Source organism: Trichomycterus rosablanca, chromosome 7 (genome assembly GCF_030014385.1).
Source record: "Trichomycterus rosablanca isolate fTriRos1 chromosome 7, fTriRos1.hap1, whole genome shotgun sequence".
NCBI lineage: Eukaryota > Metazoa > Chordata > Actinopteri > Siluriformes > Trichomycteridae > Trichomycterus > Trichomycterus rosablanca.
In genome coordinates this window covers 8,502,024-8,528,963 of record NC_085994.1, presented here as the reverse complement: position 1 = coordinate 8,528,963, position 26,940 = coordinate 8,502,024, and the positions used below count along the sequence as shown (strand labels likewise).

General features: G+C 40.4%; 1 protein-coding gene across 1 annotated transcript in view; it reads left to right on the top strand.

The window, feature by feature from the left end:
• The window catches only part of aopep (aminopeptidase O (putative)), a 142,128-nt gene that overhangs the window by 88,095 nt on the left and 27,093 nt on the right, over positions 1–26,940 (top strand). The window contains exon 13 of the mRNA XM_062998927.1: positions 22,888–23,004. Within this exon, the coding sequence (XP_062854997.1) occupies positions 22,888–23,004 (117 nt within the window). The remainder of the gene's footprint in view (positions 1–22,887; positions 23,005–26,940) is intronic.

Here is a 26,940-nt window from a genome sequence, read left to right as displayed (position 1 = left end):
TTTTTAAGTAATTAAATTGCATATTAGTGCCCATAACAGTAGGATATATTTCTATGTATGTTGAGGCATCACAGTTTTTATTGGTCAATAGCAGTCCAATCATTGACCACCCAACCATTTTGAAAAGTGCTGTCTTTTTTTAAAAATAAATTATACAATCAAACAAATACATTTACTGGTCTACAGATATTGTGCACCCAACCAAAGTCAATTTAATTAATGTACACACAGATTGCAGTGTATAATATAGAGACACACACACACACACACACAACACTATTCAGTGCAAATACAGCACTGATAAACACACTGAGTCAACGGAGCTAATGAAAGTATCCGATGTTAATCACTCTAGTATTATTTCTATAAACAATAGCAGTTTTGTCACATGACCTATGAGAACAGCTTCCCCATGTCCGACTTTTAAATGGAAGTTAAAGGTCATTGTCACATCACTGGTTGGTACAGATGGAGGTAGATTTAATCGAGTTGTCGTGTGTCTCACATGATGTATGTGTATCTGTGCTGTGTGTGTGCTCAGCTGCTGAACATTACACAGGCAGGTCTCTTGATTGCTCAGTCCCTCCTCGCTATTAGCACTGCACTCTCAAAGAGGCTAGCTAATGGGATACAGGATCTGGAAGCCTCTGCAACATCACTCATGCTTAAGCTGTAGCAAATCACATTCCAGATTCATGAACATTGGAGGTCTGCTTAGGATCACTTAGAAGTGTTCTTGTAATGACAGTTTATATCTGGAAAAGGTCAAAAATCTGTACGTAATCCTGCCAGTGCTACGCCCACAGGTTTTTTCTTGTAAGCATGCTATTGTAGTTAGAGAAGTGTTATTAAAAATAAGCTTTAAAATGGGTGTTTCTTAAAATACTCCATATAAAACCAAACATGTATTGATACCTGACAATGAGCTTGTTGAAAATCTTGTTCCAAAACCATGAGCGTTAGTATAGGGTGTGTTCGAAAACCTAGGGAGCGGCCTTGCTGTGTTACTGTCTACATAGGCAGCTGCCTCAGTAGAGAGGATTCTAATAAGTCATCGACTTATAAGTCAGGTTATTCGAACGCATTACTTAGACAGTGATTCCATTGGGTTTCGTTTACACAGTTAGCATCTAAGCTAACACAGTTAGCATCTTGCCATTCAAACCAATGGAATGGGGTGGCACAGTGCGCTAGAATGTCAACTAACATCTCCCCCCTCCGTGTACTGAAAACGGTTAAATTCGCTGACAAGCCCAAACTTGCAAATAAACGACACTTGTGCACGTTTATACAAGTTAAAAATCAATAATAATTTATTTACGTTTGAAAATAACTCCGTTCGTTTCCCCGCACCGTCACCCATGTTTTTTTTATTTTTCTGTGAGAGAAGAGCTGCCGCACTGAATGCTGGGATTGTCTTGATCACTAAGGGCGCTTCCGATGCTCACTCGTTCTTGAGTCAAAATAACATTGAAATTTTAAGATGCCTTACTACTGAGGATATTAAGGCATCTAGGATTTCGAACAGCTTCATTCTCGGGAGCGCGCGTAGGATGATGTAAAATGCTGCCTATGTAGAGTGCTCACTAGGTTTTCGAACACAGCCATAGAGTTGCTTATCCTGTATCTTATTATAAACAAGCCTCCACAGTAAATCAATTTAAATGGAAACTCACAAGTAAATCTGTAAGCACAATTCATATCTAACCTAGGCAAAGCTCACTTAACCATTTATTGATGCTTTGTCATCTCTCAAAAACAAGAGTAAACCTGATCAAACGACGAATCAACCAATCAGAAACTGGATAAAACGACTCATTAGCATCACTGTTGTGATACCTAATGGAAAAGCCTGCACTCACTTACTTTCTTAACTGCTTATTCAATTAGGGTCACGTGGGGGGTGCTGGAGTCTATCCCAGCTTTTCAATGGGCACAAGGCACACAGTAACACCCTGGACAGGGCGCCAGTCCATCACAGGGCAGACAAACATACACACACACACATTCACCTATAGGGCAATTCAGTGTCTCCAGTTAACCTGACTGCATGTTTTTGGACTGCGGAGGAAAACCACGCAGACACGGGGAGATTAAATATGATATTAAAGTTCTGAAGTGGAAATTAAAACCTTTCTAGTGAAGACAGAGCTCCTGAGCCATGCCTCAAATGGCAAACTTCCATAGCAATGATCTTCCTACGTGCTATACAGTTCATTGCCTGTGGTTTGGGTCGCATCCAGGAAATGGTTCACAGTAATGATCTGATACATTCTCACAATAAATGAGCCTTCACATTGCAAGGAAGTTATTCGAAACATCATGATAATTTGTCTTTTGACTGTCTGGATAAGCTTTTACACGTGAATATTCAGTGGATCAGATAAGAACGTGTCAAATTCAGTCCTGTACCAATCCTGATGTGAATACTGACAGTTATACAGATGCTTAGTACTGGATTGGTACATCTTCACTAATAGCAGTTGTCAGCTCATCTAAAGAGGTATGTAATGCTGCTACAGCTCTATAAGGCAAACTCAGCTTGGCTCTCTGTCACTAAGTGTTAAGTTAGCAGCTTTCGCGTACAAGCATCCATGTACACTGATCAGCCATAACATTAAAACCACCTCCTTGTTTCTACACTCACTGTCCATTTTATCAGCTCCACTTACCATATAGAAGCACTTTATAGTTCTACAATTACTGACTGTTTCTCTACATACTTAGCCTGCTTTCACCCTGTTCTGTTCTTATATAGGTGGTGGATCATTCTCAGCACTGCAGTGACACTGACATGTTGGTGGTGTGTTAGTGTGTGTTGTGCTGGTATGAGTGGATCAGACACAGCAGCGCTGCTGGAGTTTTTAAATATTGTGTCCACTCACTGTCCACTCTATTAGACACTCCTACCTAGTTGGTCCACCTTGTAGCTGTAAAATCAGAGACGATCGCTCATCTATTGCTGCTGTTTGAGTTGGTCATCTTCTAGACCTTCATCAGTGGTCACAGGATGCTTCCCACGGGGTGCTGTTGGCTAGATATTTTTGGTTGGTGGACTATTCTCAGTCCAGCAGTGACAGTGAGGTGTTTAAAAACTCCATCAGTGAGTGTATGGCTGATCAATGTATAAGAATTTTGTTTACATAAATACTGGTCATGTAAGTCTTTGCTAATCAGCAGTGCGTATAAGATGCTTAAATTGTTACACTATATAAAACTGTGCAGCCCTGCTTCTGCTCACTGTTATTTAAGTTTATCTTTTCTGAAATTGACATTGTAAAGCAGCGTTTTCCCCTGTAAGAATCGCTGAGCCATTTCAGGAGCCAAGCCTGTGCTTACATTTAAGTAGGGACGAACAGTTGTTAATCTTGATTTGAGATGTGTTTAATATAGCAGAGAGGCTGTGTAGCTGTAGTCTGTGGCATGTTGGTTGATTGCGAGGTTATGAAGAAAGGCCGTGTAATGATCTTTTAGCAATTCAGGTCTGAGTACTGTAATCAGACCTGGCTTTAACGGCTATTCCAGTTTTCCACTTACTAAGCACTCAATGTGTTGAAAAGGCAGCGTTTTGGAATTCAAACAGGAATTATTTTGCATACATGTCTGTGTAAGTAAGACGATCTACAATTATGTAAGATGCTCTGCCTGTTGAAATTACATGAATATTTTTATGTGTATCTATTTATTATTATTAATGAAAGGTAAAATCATTTCTATCCAGGTCATAATTATAGACAATCATATTTTGTCTAAACTAATAACACACAAAACACATGACATGTCATTTATGTTATGTTGGAAAGTCCTTGTTGGTTTAGTATTATTGTATTTAATAAATGTTAGAATTTTCTTTAGCATAAATAGCTGCTGAACAGTCTAAACTTTTTAGGTTATGCCACATTGTCTGTTTTAAGGTCTAGACTCTGACTTCTATGTCTGTCCTTCTATGAATATTCTTGAGACAGTCATGAATTCATTGTTTTCTTGCTGATACTTATTCCCATAACTGGGCAGCACGGTGGCTAAGTGGGTAGCACTGTCGCACTCACAGCAAGAAGGTCCTGGGTTTGATTCCCAGGTGTGGCGGCCCGGGTCCTTTCTGTGTGGAGTTTGCATGTTCTCCCCTTGTCCATGTGGGTTTTCTCCGGGTGCTCCGGTTTCCTCCCACAGTCCAAAGACGTGCAAGTGAGGTGAATTGGAGATACAAAATTGTCCGTGACTGTGTTTGATATAACCTTGTGAACTGATGAATCTTGTGTAATGAGTAACTACCGTTCCTGTCATCAGTGTAACCAAAGTGTAAAACATGATGTTAAAATCCTAATAAACAAACAAACAATATTCCCATAACTTCTCTTTCTTACATTAAGGGCATTAAAATCACATATTTAGAAGAGAAAACAGTTGATGGCCCAAAGCTCTAACCACTAGGCTACCACTGTCCCAAATAATTAAAAATAATTTATACTATTATATAGGAATAGTGTCTCAGTACAGTATGATGGTATTATTATAAAATTGATTATTGTAAAGATGCATTATGAAAAACATTATGTATTTAATACAATATTATTTATTTATTAAGTGCCTCTCTATAATCTCTGTAATCTGAATCTACTCATTATTCTGCATAGATATAATGTTTTAGTACTTTTGCATACGTGGATCCAACATACACCAATCAGCCAAAACAACCAAGACACCCATCCTGAAATCTATTTGGCAATAGATGTTACATAAAAATGTAGTAAATGTTGTGTTGATGGTAGTTACTATTAGTACATGCTGAACAGTCTAAACTTTTTAGGTTAGGTTATGCCACATTATCCGTTTTAAGGTCTGGACTCTGACTTGGCCATCCCAAACCAAAAATGTATTTTTTTCTAAATTGTCCTGGCTTCCACTGAGCACAGACAATAGACCTAAAACCTAAGGTTCTCCTGTAAATATTTTGAGACAATCATGATTTAATTGTTTTGTTGATGATGCGAGCTTTCCAGATAACAAAGCAGCCCCAGTTCATAAAACTACCTCCACCATGCTTCATGTTTGTTTTCATATTCGACTTGTGCACAAGCCTTCCTGGACAAATGCATCTACAAATCGCACTATGCATTTATGCCAGACAGTTTAACCTTCTCATCGACCCACAGCACTGCATCAGATTGTATAGCATTTAAGGTCTTCAGATTTGCAGCATGTTTTTCCTTTGTTCATTGTTATTACAGTGGACACGCAGACTAAGACCTTAGAATGAATTAGTAAATTTTGCTGTTAACTGTTGGTTCTTTTCATCTACTTTAACATTGCACATTGTGTTTTTGGTTTTGATCTTCCAGGATAAGCATCAACAGGACTAGTTTCCCTTAATGTGTGGACAGTTTTTCTTATTGTTGATTGAATCCATGGTCTTTAAAAATGTTTGAGGCTTTTTCCAGCTTCGTGCATCTTTACAGTTTTTTAGGGGTTATTTATTATTTGTTTTGAGTTCTTGGTTGACAAAACTCACATCCAACAAAGCATCTCGATACCTGAGCTTTAAAAAGGTCTTTAGTCCTGGACTGCAAACAAGTAATTAATACATAAAAAAAATTTCATTGTTCATGTTCATCTCATGACTTCAAAAACAATTATGAGACTAATTGAGTCAATCACAAACTTTTTTAACCTTTAACTGAAGTAAGTTGCTGAATATTTTTTATCAGATACAGATTTTACAGATTTTATCAGATTCAACTCTTTCTTGGAATAAATCTTTAAAATACCGTGGAAGCTTTTAGCTCTTCTGCTTTTGTTTTCCAAAGCCTAAATGATTCACCCTCATTAGCCCTGATGTATTTCAGCTAGAAGATGTTTTTTCAAGATCTTCTCGGCACTTACTGCTAATGTTTTAAAATCAGACAGATCCGTTTCACTAAGTGACGTCCCATCGACGTGCTGTCTGGTGTGGTTGGCCTGATTATGAACCAGTATGGATCCAGCCCTCCTCCTTGCTTTTAGAACAGATCTGCAGACTGCTCACAGCAGTGGTTAAACAAAGCAGATGGGGCACTTTTTCTAGGGCCAACGGGGCAACATGTCTTATCCTTACTGTACAAGCTGTGTGTCCAGGAAACGTTCCCTGCATTCGATTTCCCTGAATTTTACTGACCTCTTATTACACATCTGTTCAATGGCCTTTGCAGTATCCAAGCAGGGATTTGGATCAAACCTGTCCAGACTCTTTAGGACATGCAGGTTTTGTTGCTGATGTAAAAGGTCAATCCAACCCACATGTGATCTATAATTCAGTAACATCCCTCTTGTTCCTGTGGTGATCCAGAACCACTAGAATACTGACTGGTTACATTCAGCCAAATGAAAAGTAGGTTTCACCTGAACTGTTGAGTTCATTTGTGTTTAAGGTCATGGACTAGCCGGATTAGGTTGCTGCCCTGTAATTCTTTAGTGAATTGTACCTTTTGGGAGACAGCATTGACTCTTTCTGTGGTCTGACCTCAAGGGGATCTTACTGGTGGGAAAAGAGAGGGAAAAAAAGAAGGACAGTGTGGAATGAGTGTAACTGAAGCCCAGGCTTTATGTGACGGGCTGCACGTGTTTTTACGACACTGTGGTCAGACCAAATAAAACTCGCTGGTGCAAGAAAATCGTCAGAAAATCACGCTTGGCTGTTTAATAATGTCACCCTGACTTTGTCTATTTCACAGCAAGAAAGGATTAAACAATAGTCGTGTTTTATACAATAGAAGAACCTCTGCAAAGGGAAAGGAGCGCAAAGGCAGAAACCAGAGCTTTTGTAAAGAACAGGTTAGTTTCCAAGGTTGCAAATAAAACCTGCTCAAGTATAAAATGCTTATTCAAAATAGGATTTTTAACTGTGCACTTCAGAGTACAAGATGGGTTTTGAACTTTGCTGTTTAGCTTTGCTTTGCTTTGCTGTTTAGCAGTAGTTTACAGCAGCGTTTCTTAACCTTTTTTGCACCACGGACCCGATACATATAAGATATAATTTCACGGACCGGCGGGGAAGGGAGGATTTAATAATATTGCTCACAAATGATGTAAAATGAGCTTTTCATTGCAATGAGACACTGCGTCCACCTAGGGGTAACAATAAGACAGTAACACCCGAAATAGAAGCAGTAAAAACTGCTTTCTGGCGATCTTTTATTATTCATTCTTTCTGTGTGGCCCGGTAATAAATGACCTACGGACCGGTACCAGTCTGCGGCCCGGTGGTTGAGGACCTCTGGTTTATAGTCCCATCTTCTGTTTTTTAGTCATATCTTTGTGTTACTCTGTTTGAAACCAACTCTAACTCCTACAGCTCCCTTAATTACACTCCATTCATACCAGCAGTGATGTGATGTGGCAAAATGGTAGCGATGCAGACTGGTTGGAGCTGACAACAGCGATATTGAGCACCTCATGCTTACAGTTAGCATTATTTTTTAATTAAATGCTGCTTCTTTTTACAACTAACAGACACCTGGTGATTTTGGTCAATGAACATTTTACTTAATCAGTCCTCAGCACTTGTTTCCAAAATGCCTCTGGCTTATCTAGATGCTGGAAATCTGTGTGTGCAAGCAAAATTGTAGTCCTAATAAGTTAGGCCTAACAAGTTCTGAAACTAGTTCATACATTTTGTGCATCTAAATTATGTTTAATAATTTGCTGCAATAATTTAGTTGCATTATTTTTTTCAGTTGAAAATTTACAACATTAGTTTGAACAGAGGCTCCAGAACCTTTGAATAGAGTTTTAAATAAGTGCAACATTTGGGTGTTATTATAATGTTATTTAGTGCAGTAGAATGCAGCATTGTATAAGGATGCAGAACACAAGAGTATAGTGTTTCAGAACAGTATGATGGTATTATTATAAAATTGATTATTGTAAAGATGCATTATGAAAAACAGTATGTATTTCATACAATATTATTTATTTATTAAGTGCCTCTCTATAATCTCTGTAATCTTAATCTACTCATTATTCTGCATAGGCACATTTAGTACTTCTGTATAAATAGAACCAATATGCACCAATCAGCCAAAACATTAGCACCCCCATCCTGAAATCTACATGGCAATAGAAATGTGAACATCATGGTCAGGAATGTATTAAATGTTGGGCTGATGGTAGTTACTAGTAGTACACTTTCAATGCAGCAGATTTTTTTTAACTTTATGTTTTTACACACTTTAGTTACATTCATGACAGGACAGGTAATTACTCGTTACACAAGATTCATCAGTTCAAGTTTAATATCAAACACAGTCATGGACAATTTTGTATCTCCAGTTAACCTCACTTGCATGTCTTTGGACTGTGGGAGGAAACCAGAACCCACACAGACACAAGGAGAACATGCACTCCACATAGAAAGAACCTGGACTGCTTCATCTGGGGATTGAACCCAGGAGGCGACAGTGCTACCCGTGTTTTTGGTGCTTTCCGTGCCACCCTAAATGCAGCAGATAAGATCAGCATAAAGATCTGAAAGATTTTAATAAGGGTGTAATTGTAATAGCCAAACGACTGGGTTAAAGTGTCTCTAAAACGGCGAGCGGTGCTCACAGGCAGCCATGATAATCACCCACTGACTGAGAGGGATGAGCCACGAATTGCCGACAGATTGTTTTTTTGGCCAAGACTCAGTAATGCCAAAGGATATGAAGGGTATGACGCCTGGTATAGACCAACAAAAGAGCTAGTGTGGCTCAAATTGCAGATTTTAATCCTGGTGATGAGGTAAATGTGTCAAAACACAGTGCATCACATCTTTAGGCTGTTTAGTCAGAAGCTTGTCAGAGTGCCCATGCTAACCTCATGTACTACAGTCCACAGTTTAACCAGATACAAAAGGTTTAATTGTATATATTGTGCTTTAATGTTCTTTTGATCTAAAATGTGAATAAGTCAGACATTTTAAACATTTCATCTCTAACACTCCTGGTCCACTTTGTGGTGTTTCCAAGTGTTTTGGTTCCAGCACAAGATCTCATCCTTCAGCGTGTGCACTCTCATAGTTCTGATTTGACATCCCTTGATGTTGCCATAGAAAAGAATAAAGACAGGATGCATGCGTCCTGGTGTGAGCTAGAATTGAGATGTGTATCTGCTCTTAAAAAGATGACTTTATGCTGGCATCATCTACACATGACATCACATACCTCATCCTGAAACTATGAGCTAAGCCTGAACATGTCGAGCTTTTTCAGTCAGGGAAAATCAGTCTGACATTGGTTCCATATGAACAGTTCAACTGGTGTTACTGGACCATGTCACTGATGATTTACATGCTAATGTCATGGTAATGTATTGTACTTCTATATATATGTGTAGCAGGTGTAGCAGTGTTGTTGTGATTTTACACATAACAGTGTCAGTCCTGGTAGAAGACAAGTGCTCCACCCTTAAATATAAGCCAACAGCTTGCTGTAATTTAAAGTGTCATACAAAGACATGCACTATTCCATAGTGAGTGAGTAAACACACACACACACTCACATACACACACGCACTATTCTGTAGTGAGTGAGTAAACACATACACACACATGCACTATTCTATAGTAAGCAAGTACACACACACACACACTTCATACTTCATACATACAGTACATCATACTACTGTAGTGACTGAGACAACACACACTCATGCACTATTCTGTAGTGAGTGAGTAAACACATACACACACACATTATTGTATAGTAAGCAACTACACACACACACTTCATACTTCATACATTCATCATACTATTGTAGTGACTGAGTCAACACACACACATGCACTTCTGTAGTGAGCGAGTAAACACATACACACACTCTTCTGTAGTAAGCGAGTAAACACTCACACATGCACTGTTCTGTAGTAACAGATACACACACACACACACACAGGCACTATTGTGTTGTAAGCGAGTAAACACACACACACTTATGTAGTCAGTAAGTAAACTCACACACATGCACACACATGCATTATTCTGTAGTAACAGGCACACACACAAACACATGCACTATTCTGTAGTGAGTAACAGACACACACACAAACACACACATGCACTATTCTGTAGTGAATACCAGACACACACACACACTCCTGCACTATTCTATAGTAACTAAACACAAATGTTCTTGACATCATTATTATTACTGTTATTATGATTGTCTGTGTTCTTGTTGGTTTTGCAGAGCACTGTTTTCCTCTGTTTCTGTGCTTGTAACTGTCACTTATTTAGACTAAACCTGAACCAGCACGTCAGAAAAACTATTGTTCTAGACATACACAACATGAGAAGAATTACTCGTGTTTGTCGTGTTCACTCAGCCGTTGAGACATTTATCAGCTGATAAAGGATGACAGAAACTCCTACACATTTTCAGTGTTTAACTCTATATGACAAAGACTGCAGTGTTTTTCTCACATATGTGGCTTTCAGTCATGCATTTTGTTCAGCTTTACTCGCTCATTATGGGATAAAATGGTCTGACAGGCTCTGAATCTGAAAAGGTTTGCATTTGTTTACACGTGGACACATGAACACACCCTGAGAAAGTGTTCGAGATGAGCATGTAACAAGGTTTAGCAAGAATTGTATGTTACAGATAATAAAATAACACAGCTTTACTTTTTGTGGCTTTGCCTTGATAAATATTATGTGCCATTATGTGGATTTTCATTGTGACAGTGATGAAATGGAACGTAAAATAGAACATTGTAAGTCAATTTAAATAAAAGCATCTACCAAATCAATAAAAGTAAAGATAAAAAGTAACAAAAGTAACAGGAGTTTGTTGATGATTAACCAGACTTGAATATGCTTTAAGATTAAAGATTGTATGTGTAAATTGATTTAACTAAAGTACAGCTACTAATCTGATGCACATTTTGTGCAGTACCTTCCAGTACTGGCTACATCTCAAACAGCTCAATACATCCTTAATATCATTTACATTTACATTTTCGGCATTTATCAGACGCCTTTATCCAAAGCGACTTACATTATAGTTACAGTATACAGTCTGAGCAATTGAGGGTTAAGGGCCTTGCTCAATGGCCCAACAGCAGCAACCTGGCAGTGGTGGGGCTTGAACCAGTGACCTTCTGGTTACTAGTCCAGTACCTTAACCACTAGGCTACAGCTTAGTGATAACATGGTATGATAACAGGGTACACTACTGTTAATTGTTTGTTTGTTTATGAGGATTTTAACGTCGTGTTTTACACTTTGGTTACATCCATGACTGGAACGGTAGTTACTCATTACACACGGTTCTTCATTTCACAAGGTTATATCGAACACAGTCATGGACAATTTAGTATCTCCAGTTCACCTCACTTGCATGTCTTTGGACTGTCGGAGGAAACTGGAGCACCCGGAGGAAACCCACGGGGACACGGGGAGAACATGCAAACTCCACACAGAAAGGACCTGGACCACCTGGGGATCGAACCCAGGACCTTCTTGCTGTGAGGCGACAGTGCTACCCACTTAACCACCGTGCCACCCACACTACTGTTGATGTAGACTACTAATGTAGCATACTACACAGAACAGACATTAAGCATGCCATTTTCAAAACATTTCGAAGGCTGAATTAATTGAGATGTATCACCATATTCAGTAGAAATGTATCATTTTATTCTTTTTATTTAATTAAATTAATTAATTAATTTTATTTTATATATGTATTTTCTCTCATTTTCTCCCAATTAAGCGTGGTCAATTTGTCTTCCGCTGCTGGGGGATCCCTGATTGCAGTCGGGGTGGGTATATTGCTGCTCATGCCTTCTCCGACCCACACGCAGCCCTTAGCGAAACCTTTCTCACCCATGCGTTCTGCACAGGTGCCTCTCTAACTGCTAATCAGGGTTTATCCTTACACAGGGTTTAAAGACCCCACCCACACCCACATAGTCCGGTCATCCCACCCTAGCAGAAACGTGTCTGCTGCAGGCACTGCCAGTTATGCCCACTAGATGGCACCCAGCCGACCGGTGGCAACGCCGAGTTTCGAACCGAGGAGTTCAGAATCTCAGGGCTGGTGTGCTGGTGGAATATCCCGCTGTGCCACATGGGCGCCAGTTTATTTATTCATTATTTTGTTGCCAAAACATTTTAGTGTATGTAGTTTAGCTGCAGTACACTTTTGTACTTGATTATTAAGCATTTGAGCAGTTGCATCTGTGACAGAATGTTGTGCTAACAGTTTGTAATTGATTGATTTATTATTTAGTGGTGGGCAGTACGGTAGTGCAGTGGCTAGTGCTGTAGCCTTACATCAAGAAGGGCCTGGGTTTGATTCCCTGGCTGTGTGGCCAGGGTTGTTTCGGAGTGGTTTGCATGTTCTTTAATTCTGTTTCTGGGAATTTTCTTACTGAGAAATCCTGGGAAAATCTCTTACTGAGGATCCCAAAACATAATTTAAATATTGTTTGTCCATTTCTTTGTAAAGCAGCAGGCACATATCAGCCATTAAATCACACATGCAAAGCAGAAGTTTGACTAAATCCAGGCTTTAGTGTTTAGACCTAATAAAAATAGCTGTAATAGATGTTGAACTTAGTTCCAGACTGTCTAGGAAGACATGACTGATTTCCTTAGCGGGATTATTGAAGAATGTTCGAGCCGTCTGTGTTTTTGTATAGTTCTAACTGAAGCCCGGTGATTATGAGCTTGAGGTATGTGGGTAAGCGGCAGCGGTAGGGTGTGGTTCATGTCTCTTTCACTTTCCACAATTCAGTCTGCCTTTTTTATCCAGCGAGTTGCTTGCGACGTGTCTCCACCCCTTCACAATCAGACACAGAATGAATCGCAACAGCTTCTTTTGTGTTTCTGTTTTTTTTAGTTATTCTGATCAAAGGAGTTTGGAGAAATTAATCAGCACTCAGCGCTGATAACTAGCATTTTAACACGGACCATAACTTGCCTTTCTGCTGGTGTTTAGTCAGAGCCAAATACTGGCACAGGAAACCCTTCTTTAAGCTAAAAAAAAAAGTTCATCATTTTTCATCAAGCTTTCCATGGCTTTAATGGGCACGGCATGAGCAGGTCCTTTCATGTGGGTAGGAATGAAAAAGTCAGCGGAAAAGCAAACACAGGCTTGTGGAGTAGTTGGTTTTGGAGGTTCGCTGCAGTACACAGTGTGGCTGTGCACTTTTTTAGGCATGCCAGCAGGGTAAGGGTGTGTGTTTTTATGTGGCTTTGGTTTTTGACTGCAGCAAGTGTATGCTTTTAGAGTTTCATCATGTGAAGTGTACACTACATGATTTAAGCCTGGGTTTTTAAGACTCGCTCGCTCTCAGTTGCGTTCTTGACAGTCTCAGATACAGTGCCTTGCAAAAGTATTCAGCCCCCTTAAACTTTTCAACCTTTTGCCACATTTCAGGCTTCAAACATAACGATATGAAATTGTAATTTTTTGTGAAGAATCAACAACAAGTGGGACACAATCGTGAAGTGGAACGAAATTTATTGGATATTTTAAACTTTTTTTAGAAATAAAAAACTGAAAAGTGGGGCGTGCAATATTATTCAGCCCCCTTGCGTTAATACTTTGTAGCGCCACCTTTTGCTGCGATTACAGCTGCAAGTCGCTTGGGGTATGTCTCTATCAGTTTTGCACATCGAGAGACAGAAATTTTTGCCCATTCTTCCTTGCAAAACAGCTCGAGCTCAGTGAGGTTGGATGGAGAGCGTTTGTGAACAGCAGTTTTCAGCTCTTTCCACAGATTCTCGATGGGATTCAGGTCTGGACTTTGACTTGGCCATTCTAACACCTGGATACGTTTATTTGTGAACCATTCCATTGTAGATTTTGCTTTATGTTTTGGATCATTGTCTTGTTGGAAGATAAATCTCCGTTTCAGTCTCAGGTCTTTTGCAGACTGCAACAGGTTTTCTTCCAGAATGGTCCTGTATTTGGCTCCATCCATCTTTCCATCAATTTTAACCATCTTCCCTGTCCCTGCTGAAGAAAAGCAGGCCCAAACCATGATGCTGCCACCACCATGTTTGACAGTGGGGATGGTGTGTTCAGGGTGATGAGCTGTGTTGCTTTTACGCCAAACATAACGTTTTGCATTGTGGCCAAAAAGTTCGATTTTGGTTTCATCTGACCAGAGCACCTTCTTCCACATGTTTGGTGTGTCTCCCAGGTGACTTTTTATAGATATCTTTGAGAAATGGCTTTCTTCTTGCCACTCTTCCATAAAGGCCAGATTTGTGCAGTGTACGACTGATTGTGTCCTATGGACAGAGTCTCCCACCTCAGCTGTAGATCTCTGCAGTTCATTCAGAGTGATCATGGGCCTCTTGGCTGCATCTCTGATCAGTCTTCTCCTTGTTTGAGCTGAAAGTTTAGAGGGATGGCCGGGTCTTGGTAGATTTGCAGTGGTCTGATACTCCTTCCATTTCAATATGATAGCTTGCACAGTGCTCCTTGAGATGTTTAAAGCTTGGGAAATCTTTTTGTATCCAAATCCGGCTTTAAACTTCTCCACAACAGTATCTCGGACCTGCCTGGTGTGTTCCTTGGTCTTCATGATGCTCTCTGCGCTTTAAACAGAACTCTGAGACTGTCACAGAGCAGGTGCATTTATACGGAGACTTGATTACACACAGGTGGATTCTATTTATCACCATCAGTCATTTAGGTCAACATTGGATCATTCAGAGATCCTCACTGAACTTCTGGAGTGAGTTTGCTGCATTGAAAGTAAAGGGGCTGAATAATATTGCACGCCCCACTTTTTAGTTTTTTATTTTTAAAAAAAGTTTAAAATATCCAATACATTTCGTTCCACTTCACGATTGTGTCCCACTTGTTGTTGATTCTTCACAAAAAATTACAATTTCATTTCGTTATGTTTGAAGCCTGAAATGTGGCAAAAGGTTGAAAAGTTCAAGGGGGCTGAATACTTTTGCAAGGCACTGTATTTTTGAATTATTGTTGATCGTTTACATTTTCAGCATTTAGCAGATGCCTTCATCCAAAGCGACTTACAACTAATGCCAAGTTCACACTACACGACTCCAGTTGTTGAGTAGTTCACACATAGTGTTTGAGAGCCGAGTTTCGATAGCCAAGCCGGCAAATCTAGCGCCGAGCAGTCAGCAAACGAAAATCAGGGCAAAAATCGTGTAGTGTGAACTAGGCATAAGATTGTATACATTGCAAGCAATTGAGGGTTAAAGGTCTTGTTTAAGGGCCCAACATTGACAAGCTGGCAGATGTAGGGCTTGACCCAGTGACCTTCCGATTACTAGTGCTGTACCTTAACCTCTGAGCTACCCCTGCCCCAGCGGTCATTTAAGTAATGTAAGCATAAAAATGGCTAATTTAAGCCCAAGCATTTTTATAAAGGGACAAACTGAGATTTAAGAAAGCGGCAGCTAGAAGAATTATACACTGGCTGTGTCCCAAACTGCAAACTATCAGACTAAATAAAAAAGACGAGGTGTAAACAAGACATCAGTTACACAGTAAACTCTCATGCTTTGTACCAACCTAAAAATATGAATACATTTTGCCCACTCATTGTTGATTTTTTTATTTACCATTGACTTGATTTGTAATTAAACTTTGATTTGTTTAATTATTAAAAATTTGCGTTGCGGTAAAAACACACGCTAGCACATCAGAGCTGGGATCTCGAATACATCGTATTGAATCTTAGCTCTGCCATCCGGCTGGGCTGAGTGGCCACATGAACAACGATTGGCCTCTTGTTCATATAGGGGTGGGGTACTAAGCCGGTAGGGACCCCTCGTGACTGATGCGGCTGCGACCTCTGCTGGCTGATTGATGGCGCCTGCACAGAGGCGGGGAAAGAGTGCGGATCAGGGTGTGTCTCTCCGTACGCAAGGTTGATTTGCATATATGCACTCACCTAGTGTGGGTGAAAAAATGCATATGGCTGCCGACCACATGTCGGAGGGGGCGTGGGTTAGCTTCGTCCTCTTCGAATCAGAGCGGGGGTCGGCATTAATGGAGAGGAAGCATGATGCAATCAGGCAATTGGACGTGCTAAATAGACGGGAGAAAAAGGGGAGAAAATGCATTAAAAAAATTGTGCTGCCAGTGTTTTAAATTTCACAGCAGCAGATTCCTCAGAGAGCATAAAGTTGCTTTCTTTTGATGCTTCTGCTGTCATGGAACCAATTTTGTCCAGGCCAGTGGTACCAACGAGACAAGAATACGAGTTTCCACTGTGGTGGGCTAGCACTTTATACTGATGCACCACCCAAACATGCTTGTGTGAGTACAAAGTGACATTTTAGCAGCTGACTGAGTTGCTGGGATAGCTGTTTTGAGCATGAGAATATAAGCATCAGATTGCATATTGTTTGGTAATTGTATACCCTCGCTGTAACTGGCTGTTAACACTGCTGGTGCAGGACTGATGCTGCTGTGGGAATAATGTAGTAATAATCATTTGTCTAAAGCAAACATAATTATGCACTATTTTTATTTCATTAGATGTCAAAAGGCTCAACTTGGATGTGCTACCAATCAAATGAACACATCTGATGTTGGAACTTCATCACTGTTGTTAGACAGACCATCTCAGGGCGCTTGGGTGGCTCAACGGGCAAATGTGTTAGCCCATCGTCACTGAGATCTCAAGTTTAAATCTCAGCTATGCAATCATCCTGGTGACAGTTGTTTAGGATGTGCCTGAGGGAGGGAGATTGACTGGGTTTCTTGTTGCTGCCTTCATGAGGGATTTAATGATGGCACAGCCTTACATGAGCACTCTAGAGCTCAACAGTGGGGTTTTGGAAGTACAAATGCAGTTTTTGTTATAGGGAGTTGATTTTTAATGCGCTCAGGTGGCGCAGCGGTAAAACATGCTAGCACACTAGAGCTGGAATTTTTAATACATTGTATCGAATCTCAGCTCTGCCATCCGTCTGGGCTGGGCGGCTGCATGAACAACAATTGGCCTGTTGTTCATATAGGGGTGGAAAATTAAGCCTCCTCGTGACTGATGCCACTGCGACCTCTGCTGGCTGATTGATGGCACCTGCACAAAGGTGGAGAAAGTTTGAGGATCAGGGTGTGTCTCTCCATACACAAGGCTGATTCGCATATATATATATATATATATATACACTCGCCTAGTGTGGGTGAAAAAATGCATACGGCTGCTGCCCACGTGTCAGAGGGGGCGAGGGTTAGCTTCGTTCTCCTCAAATTAGAGCGGGCGTCGGCATTAGTGGAGAGGAAGCACAATGCAATCGGGTAAAAATTTGATGCGCTAAAATGCGGGAGAAAAAGAAAGAAACCATGTAAAAACAGAAGTGATTAAGTTGTACATTACCCATAATCCAAAGCAATTTTTTATACAGAAATTGCAAAACAAACAATTGTTGATGGGGAGCTGTTTTGATGACTTTATTGGCAATGCATTTTGGGATTTAGAGTTATTTTTAGGTAACTATGGGTTCATACTTAGCAACGGTACACAGTTTAGTATCTCTGCTTTTTGTTTATGGCCAGCACAATGGTGCAGCTGGTAAAGTTGGTGCCAAACACTACCCTGGCTGTTGTCTTTTCTTTCATGCCCACTTGGGTTCCCTCCCTGTACTCCTCTCATTACACAAAAACATTCAGGACTGACTTCTTTAATTTACTCGTAGGTGTGAGTAAGTGAGTAAATATGTACAGTAAGTGTGGGATGTCCTACATTGGATTGCCGCCTTGACTTGACTAATTGCTGGCATTGAATCTACCACAACCCTGAGTGGGACTAAAACGCAGTCACTGAAATGAATCACTAATTGGCTTGGTTTAATTTTTAAAAATATGTATATGAAGATTTTTAGACGTTTTTATTTACAACCCCAAATCAGAAAAAGTTGGGACAGTATGGAAAATGCAAATAAAATAAAAATGCAGTGTTCCTTACATTTACTTTGACTTTTATTTGATTGCAGAAAGGATGACTGAGATTTTTCATGTTTTGTCTGGTCAACTTTATTTCATTTATTAATAAACATTCATTCCTGCATCTCAGGCCTGCAACACATTCCAAAAAAAGCTGAGACAGGGGCAATTTAGGGCTAGTAATGAGGTGAAAAAACTAATTAATTATGTGATTCGAAACAGGTGATTGTAATCATGGTTTGGTACAAATCAGCATCCAGGAAAGCACATCTTAAGACGTGTTTGCAGAAAGAATGGGACAGAATAAAAGCTGAAACACTAAATCATTTGGTATCCATCGTCTTTTAAGTGTGGTGAAAAGGAATAGCAACATTACGAAGTGGTAAATGCTTTTATTGGAATGTGTTGCAGGAATGGATGTTTATTAATAAATTAAATTAAGTTGAGCAGACAAAACATGAAATATCTCAGGTTCATCCTGTCTGCAATCAAATAAAGTCAAAGTAAATGTAAGAAACTATTATAATTTACACTGTTATTTTATTATTTGCATTTTCCATGCTGTCCCAACTTTTTCTGATTTGAGGTTGTAATTCATCCCTGAAGTTGTGCATGAGGTGAAAGTCAGTTATCTTGAGTTCATTCTTTCTGCAATCAAATAAAGTCAAAGTAAATGTAAGAAATGTTTTTTTATTATTTGCATTTTCCATGCTGTCCCAACTTTTTTTGATTTAGGGTTGAGATATTTACTTCCAGAAACAGCTACTAAAAGCTGATTTTTCAGCTCAATAGAGTCACATTCCATTAAAAAACCACAGCCTCTTTTCCTCCCTAAATCACCCAAGAGAGCTTTGAAATGTCGCCACTGATCCCAGTCCAAGCCTCCTCAGTGCTGTAGGCCTGTGATGGAAAACCCTGGCTTTTATACTTACTGATGGATTACGGTAAACTACTCTTACTCGAGTGACTGATGAACCGTCGGTCATATCTCATCTCACTGGACAGAATTTGAGATTCCTCAGATTTGGGTGACCTGTTTGATCCTCAAGGTGGAAAGGGTTTTGTTGCCTGCCCAAAACAATTGCTCTTCCCTGTGGCAAATTGAGTGTGAAGGAGCCGCTCCTCCTACACGCTGCTTTTATGACTTTAAATTCCTCTCATCTTTCAAAGGCGCCAGATCCGATGGGCATGGGTGGGCCCGAAAACGCTGTTTAACGATGGCACGAAGACTGAACAGACTCAGCTGTTGGCATAAAAGTGAGAGGACTTTTTCTTCCCAAATTAAGTCTTTACATATAGAGACTTTCAGGGAGGAAAAATCCCCTAACCTTCAAAGGAGCCCATCATTATTAGGTTTCTCATGCTCAGGTTACTGTAATTTTGGTTTTATGTGACTTGTGCTGAGGCACAGTGAGAAGCTTTTGTCCTTGTGATGCTTTTGTGGGTGTTTACACTGTTAAAGTAACACTATAACAGTTCCCTGTTTCAGTAATGTGGACACATTTTCCGTTTAGGCAGAGTGTAATCAGACATTTCCCAACTATTTTAGGAAAGGAACGGATAAAGCGTGTGAAGTTGTCTTCCTGATACGATGAGCAGGAAAATAGCAGGCGAGCAGGTGTCAGATGAAGAACCTTAGGGATTGATTCATATTCTAAATCTGTGTTTCTGATTGTCTGGAGTGTGAACGTGTTTTTTTATGCAGTAGGTTGTATTTGTGTGTAGAAATGGGAATAGAGACAGTTGAAGGATTTAGTAGCTGTGAATTGGGATGAGATGATGGACTCACTGGTTGGTCCCAGGCTGAGCAGCAGTGTTGGTGTACACCAATATATTAGGCAGCAAGTGAACATTTTATCCTCAAAGTTGATGAGTTAGAAGCAGGAAAAATGTGACCAAATTGTGATGGCTAGACGACTGGGTCAGAGCATCTCCAAAACTGCAGCTCTTGTGGGGTTTTTCCTGGTCTGCAGTGGTCAGTATCTATTAAAAGTGGTCCAAGGAAGGAACAGCGGTAAACCAGCGACAGGGTCATGGGCGACCAAGGCTCATTGATGCACATGAGGAGCGAAGGCTGGCCCGTGTGGTCCGATCCAATAGACGAGCTACTGTAGCTCAAATTGCTGAAGAAGTTAATGCTGGTTCTGATAGAAAGGTGTCAGAATACACAGTGCATCACAGTTTGTTGTGTATGGGGCAGCAAAAGGGGGCTCAATGCCTGATCGGTGTATATACTGTGCTAAACTATTGATGAGGTTTAGACCTGGTGAGCAGGACTCAAAAGTTGGACATTTAGTTGCTTAGCTATGCACTTTAGATGATCACACTTTTTTATTTAGTTTCTGATGCAGCACTGACTTATTAGGATGTTAAAATCCTAATAAATAAATTATCCTGGTCAGTGTTGTGGTGCCTCTGACTCATTGGGCAAAGGGAAAGAAACACCCCAGACAGGTCGCCAGTCCTAAGTGTGTGTGATAGGGCACACACACACACACACACACTCTTAGGGCAATTTTAGTAGAACCTGGAGGACAGTAACACAGATACAGAAAGAACATGCAAAGTCCACACAGAAGGGATCCTGGCTGTCAATACAGAGTATCACACCCTGACCCTTCTTGCTGTGAGGCGACAGTGCTACCCACTGTGCCACTGAGCCACCCAAGTCTCTTTTTGCTGAGCTCATATTTGCCATATAATGGCCGACGGTTTAATTGTAGGCCGTTAAATGAACAATTCAGCACTATAGGACAAGCTTCAGCAATAATACAGATTAAACAGAGCATCTGTAACTGAAAAAAATATTACTACATTACTGCCATCACTGACATCATGTTTGTCTGTTCTAGTGATGTTACACTGTGTGTAGATTTGTTTATTTCTTTCTTTTACTAAGGATGAGACCAATAAACAATGTTTTACTACATTCAATCTACCTGTAGAACGATGACCAAAAGACCTAATGACTAAAGCTGAAATAAAATTTTAAGGACATAAAATGTGCGCTCAGGAGGCGTAGCGATAAATTACGCTAACCCATTACGTAGCTTAGTTCCAATCCCCAGCGGTGCTATGAGCCAGTCGGGCATCTACATACAGACATTATTGTCTGAGGCAGAGGGGATGGCCGATGCTCCATGATGGATTGGCGTCCAGTCTGGGGTGTGTTACTGCATTGCGCCCAGGGGTTCCAGGGAAGCCGGGACCCCGACCAGGATAGACTGCCGATAAAGTTAGAAAATGAAATAAATAAAAATAAGACATGAGGCATAAAAACTAAACCTAAATCTAAAAACAACCATAAATCTAAGTACAGAAAAAACAAACTATCCCGGTACCAGTTGTGTGAATGTAACTGTAGTGTATGTGTGTGAGATCTGGGCTTGGTCGTAGAGAGAAGTTGAAGTGGCGTAGGGAGGGAGGAGGCTGTGCATCAGTGCTGTACAGATCCTGATGTGATAATGTGGTAATAATAGCAGCCCTGCCACCGCCCATCTCCCCATCACATCGGTCTTTCTCAATATCTCTCTCGCAGTCTACATGTTCCTATCTATCCCTCTCTTGTTCTCTGTACTTTCTGTTTCCTTCATCATTTCCTCCATCCGTCTCTGCCTCTGCTCTGTACCCCTCCTCTTTGAGTCGCCCTGCTGCTCGAACTGTGGGAAAGATGTTCTCAGACTCCATCAGGCTACTTTTTTTCTGGTTGACCTTCCAGTACATACTTATTACCTCATATCTAAGCATGTTATCAGGTCAGTGTTTACTGCTTTTATATTTGTGAGACTTTCATGCGCACATTCATGTCTGTGTATTATTATTAAATATAAAACTTTTTTATTAAATTGTACAGTTTATCGTCTTACGTCTTGCTGGTCATGTATTATTAATGCAGCTAGCTTTTTTTTTTTTTTATTAACGGTTCATTTCTAAAATGCCAATGTTCAGTTTTACCTAGACGGTTTAATACGTACATGATTTAAAAACCTGCTCAAGATTAATTCTTTATTAAATTTGCTATGATTACCAGTACATGTTTTACTAATGCTTAAATCCTGCAGTGCTCCTGTCCTCTATTTGCTGCCATGATTTTATACCTAGGGCGACACGGTGGCTCAGTGGGTAGCACTGTCGCCTCACAGCAAGAAGTTCCTGGGTTTAATTCCAAGGTGGGGCGGTCCGGGTCCTTTTTGTGTGGAGTTTGCATGTTCTCCCGTGTCTGCGTCATGGGTTTTCTTCCCACAGTCCGAAGACATGCAAGTGAGGTTTATTGGAGATACAAAATTGTCCATGACTGTGTTTGATATTGAACTTGTGAACTGATGAATCTTGTGTAACGAGTAACTACCGTTCCTGTCATGGATGTAACCAAAGCGTAAAACATGATGTTAAAATCTTAATAAATAATAATAATAATTTTATACCTAGTTACACAAAAAAGCATTTTAAAAATAGTATAGAAGTCTAATTTCCTTTTATTTATTTATTTTTAAGGGATTTTTAGGACACAGGGTTTAGTTGGCACACCCTAATATTCTCCAACTTATTCGTACTTCACTGCGGCTGTGGAATAAACTCCCTGCCTCCGCTTTTCTAATTCTCTTCAAAGTCAAAAGGAAGATCTCCCGGGTAACTTTTCACTAATGCCACAAGGTTTAGTGCGATTAGCTTTTAATGCCATTTAGGGATTATAAAGCCTGACTCATTTTAGGCTGTTTTTTGATTAAAGTTTATTATTATTAAATTGTACGACTAATAAGAACAGACAGAAGTGATGTGAGAGGTTTATTTTGCCGGGTTAGTGTTTGTTTGAGGGTTTTTGTGCATTTAGGTAGTAGTTTTATAGTCTACTCATCATGGTAAGAAAATAATTTGATTAGAGTCTGTACCAAAATAGCAACAGTTAATGAAATGTTGGTGTTTTATACCTCAGGTTGGACGTTTGTTCTGAAATGAAATAATTCCTTACTTGTTTGTGTGTTGTAGCTGAGCGCTGTGCAGTTGGTTTTGCTGTTGGAGTTCTTGCTAGAGGAGACAGAGATTAGTGGGTCCTTTCTAAACCTCCTGCAAAAAACATACAGTCTGTGCAATCAGGATGCTGAGGTAACCCACACACACACACACACACACACGCACACACATATGCGCACACACACATATGCGCACACATGCGTTTTCCATCCTGGAGCCATCTGCCTCAATGGGAGTATTTAGTACTAAACTGAATATAAACTCAGCCAGACTTCACATTTAAGTCACTTTTTAAAGTCTTCATACATCATCAGGTAAGTTTTGGTAAAGAAGAAGAAGAAGAAGAAGAAGATATACTTTATTTATAGTCATATATACATATACAGATGTACATTACAATAAAATTCTTTCTTCGCATTTCCCAGCTTGTTTGGAAGCCGGGGTCAGAGCGCAGGGTCAGCCATCTCACGGTGCCCCTGGAGCAGACAGGGTTAAGGGCCTTGCTCAAGGACCCAACAGTGGCTGCATAGCAGAGCCTGGATTTGAACCGCCAATCTTCCGGTTGATAGCCCAAAGCTCTACCCACTAGGCTACCACTGTCCCCAAAGCTATTGAATTTAGAACCTACAGTTGTTCCTTGCACATTTAAAGCTATAGTACATTACGTATTTTGAATTTGAAAAATAGAAGGAGCGTCATTCATATCCGTCATTCATATCTGTCATTCATATCTGTCATTCATATCTGTCATTCATATCTTGTACTTGTACTCTATTATGCCCCCATCTGATTAGTTAAAGCAGCGGTCCCCAAGGCGCCCAGGTGGCGCAGCGGTATATTCCACTAGCACACCAGTGCAGAGATTCTGAACTCCTCGGTTCGAAACTCGGCGTTGCCACCGGTCGGCTGGGTGCCATCTAGTGGGCATAATTGGCAATGCCTGCAGCAGACTCTAACTGGCTACCGTGTCTGCTAGTGGGGATGACCGGACTATATGGGTGGGGTCTTCAAACACTGTGCAAGGACCCTGATTAGCAGATTAGGTTAGGCGAAAATAAGGGGTCCGCTAGGACTGCGCACAGGTCAGAGGAGGCGTGAGCAGCAACATACCCTCCTCGAATGCAATCAGGGATCCCCCAGCAGTGGAAGAGAAATTTACTACGCTAAATCGGGAGAAAATTCATAAATAAAATAGGGGGGGGCAGCGGTGCCCAGCGTTTTTTTGCATCATGGACCGGTTTCATATACGATATAATTTCACAGACCGGCAGGGGCGGAAGGATTTAAAATAATATTATATGATGAGCATAATAAAAAACACAATGTGCATAACAATACTACTCACCAATGATGGGAAATCAGTGGGAACCCTGAGCTTTTTTTCCCTCATCAAAGTCTCTGTATTTTTTTAAATCACATGACCGAAATAGGTACGTGTCAAACACGTCAAGAGGGACAGATATATGTTATTAAAAGAGAATCCTTTTTTTCTTTTAAATACAACATCTTACAGAGTGTAATTGTCAATAAAACAGAAAAAATGTAATTATTCTTTTTGTGCGGCCTGGTAATAAATGACCTACGGGCCGGTGCCGGTCTATGGCGACCACTGAGTTAAAGAGCTTTGAGAATTCAGCCCAGTTGTACGTGTGTTTAAGCTAGAATCAGAATCAGAATCTTTATTTCGCCAGGTACCAGATGTACAAGGATTTTCTCTTGGTGCAGGTGTCAACATATAAACATCTAATTAAATAATAGAAAGGTATACTATACAGTATATAAACATAGAATGAAACAACACGGCAGCGACATAAACAGAACAGCATCAGACAAGGTGTACGATGAACATGTACTGTATAGTACTCTGAAGACTTCAAGTAGAGAATAGGAAAGTTATACTATATGTAAACAAAGAATAAATGACACAGCAGCAATAACAACATTATAGCATCTGATAAAGTGTGCAATACAGATGTATAGTACAGTACACTGCCAGACTAGCTAATGTGTGTTTAGTGTGGTTGTATTTCCATCCTTGTTCCTACTATGGTGAGTTGAGAATAATGTGAGATCTCTGTACTTATCTACACAGCACAGCATTGTCTTTGGTCTCGCATGTCTGAAAAAAATTTTAGTCTTCTAAAATAAAGTAAAATAATGCTTTTGCTTTGTCTAAGCTGGGTACAAGTGAAGTCACTTTTATATCTGGCCAGTGTAAGACACCTCAGTAGGCAGCTGCTTACTGTTGGGACATTTTTCCTCTTTGAATTGCACAATAGTTTAAAATGCACCAATTCACTAATAGGAACCATCACGTCTTTACACCTCCTATTAAATACTAGTGCTCTCCTCAGCATTGTTAATGGTCCCAGTACAGTCGCTACATTTTCTCCTCGCTCTTTATAAAGCCAGTTCACACAAGGCAGCACAGTGAGGGTGGAAAAAATGACCATTAGTAAAGAAAGAAAAATAGTTTTGGCTTCATCTCAGTCAATGTTATTGTTCTGTGTTCTGGTCAATTCACTGCTGCGCCCATCATCCCACACAAACATGGCGCTGAGCGAGAGAAGGCGCCGTCCTAATCTCATTCATTTTAGCTAATCACATTGCTCCTCTGGCTCACCTGCTGCGTGTCCCATCAAACTGAAGTTTGCTGGGTTTAGAGCCAGCTCGAGGTAGACGCCAGGCTGCATACAGCTTCGTTGCATCATGGAGTTGTTTAGGAGCTTCGAATATAAATATTGAAAGCGTGGTATGGAAATCATACACTGTATAGCATCTACACCGCTCCTGGTACATGTCACAGAGGAAGCACGTGTTAACCCATACTCTCTAAGATTGTAGCGCTTGTGTATATAAGAGAAACTAGGTGATAAACGACTACAAAGTTCTAAGTTCATATAATAGTAATCTAATAATCTAATCTAACCACTATCTAATAGGCTGTCAAAGAAAATGTAAACATTGGAATGCATATTACCTTATTGAAATGTTTCAGTCTTGTATTCAGTGTGTACGACAGTATTGGGCTACGTTCACATGATGCGCGGCAGAACAGCTTTTGCCGCTGCGCTACCTTGAGCGTCGCTCACATTTACAGCTTTGGCGATTGTTGCTGCACTCAGAGTTCAATCAAATTGACTTCATCAAAGCATAGACAGAAGCAGAGATGGGGACTGGAGTCTGCAAATCGAGTCCGAGTCACCCGTAAGTCGCACACACAGCGACTTCAGACTCGGACTCGTTTCAAATGTCTCGGACTCATGACTCGCAAAAAAATGAGAGTCGCTAGTGTTGACATTAGTTACGTGAGACAATTACATACATATATACAGTGTATCACAAAAGTGAGTACACCCCTCACATTTCTGCAAATATTTTATTATATCTTTTCATGGGACAACACTATAGACATGAAACTTGGATATAATTTAGAGTAGTCAGTGTACAGCTTGTATAGCAGTGTAGATTTACTGTCTTCTAAAAATAACTCAACACACAGCCATTAATGTCTAAATAGCTGGCAACATAAGTGAGTACACCCCACAGTGAACATGTCCAAATTGTGCCCAAATGTGTCGTTGTCCCTCCCTGGTGTCGTGTGTCAAGGTCCCAGGTGTAAATGGGGAGCAGGGCTGTTAAATTTGGTGTTTTGGGTACAATTCTCTCATACTGGCCACTGGATATTCAACATGGCACCTCATGGCAAAGAACTCTCTGAGGATGTGAGAAATAGAATTGTTGCTCTCCACAAAGATGGCCTGGGCTATAAGAAGATTGCTAACACCCTGAAACTGAGCTACAGCATGGTGGCCAAGGTCATACAGCGGTTTTCCAGGACAGGTTCCACTCGGAACAGGCTTCGCCAGGGTCGACCAAAGAAGTTGAGTCCACGTGTTCGGCGTCATATCCAGAGGTTGGCTTTAAAAAATAGACACATGAGTGCTGCCAGCATTGCTGCAGAGGTTGAAGACGTGGGAGGTCAGCCTGTCAGTGCTCAGACCATACGCCGCACACTGCATCAACTCGGTCTGCATGGTCGTCATCCCAGAAGGAAGCTGACGCACA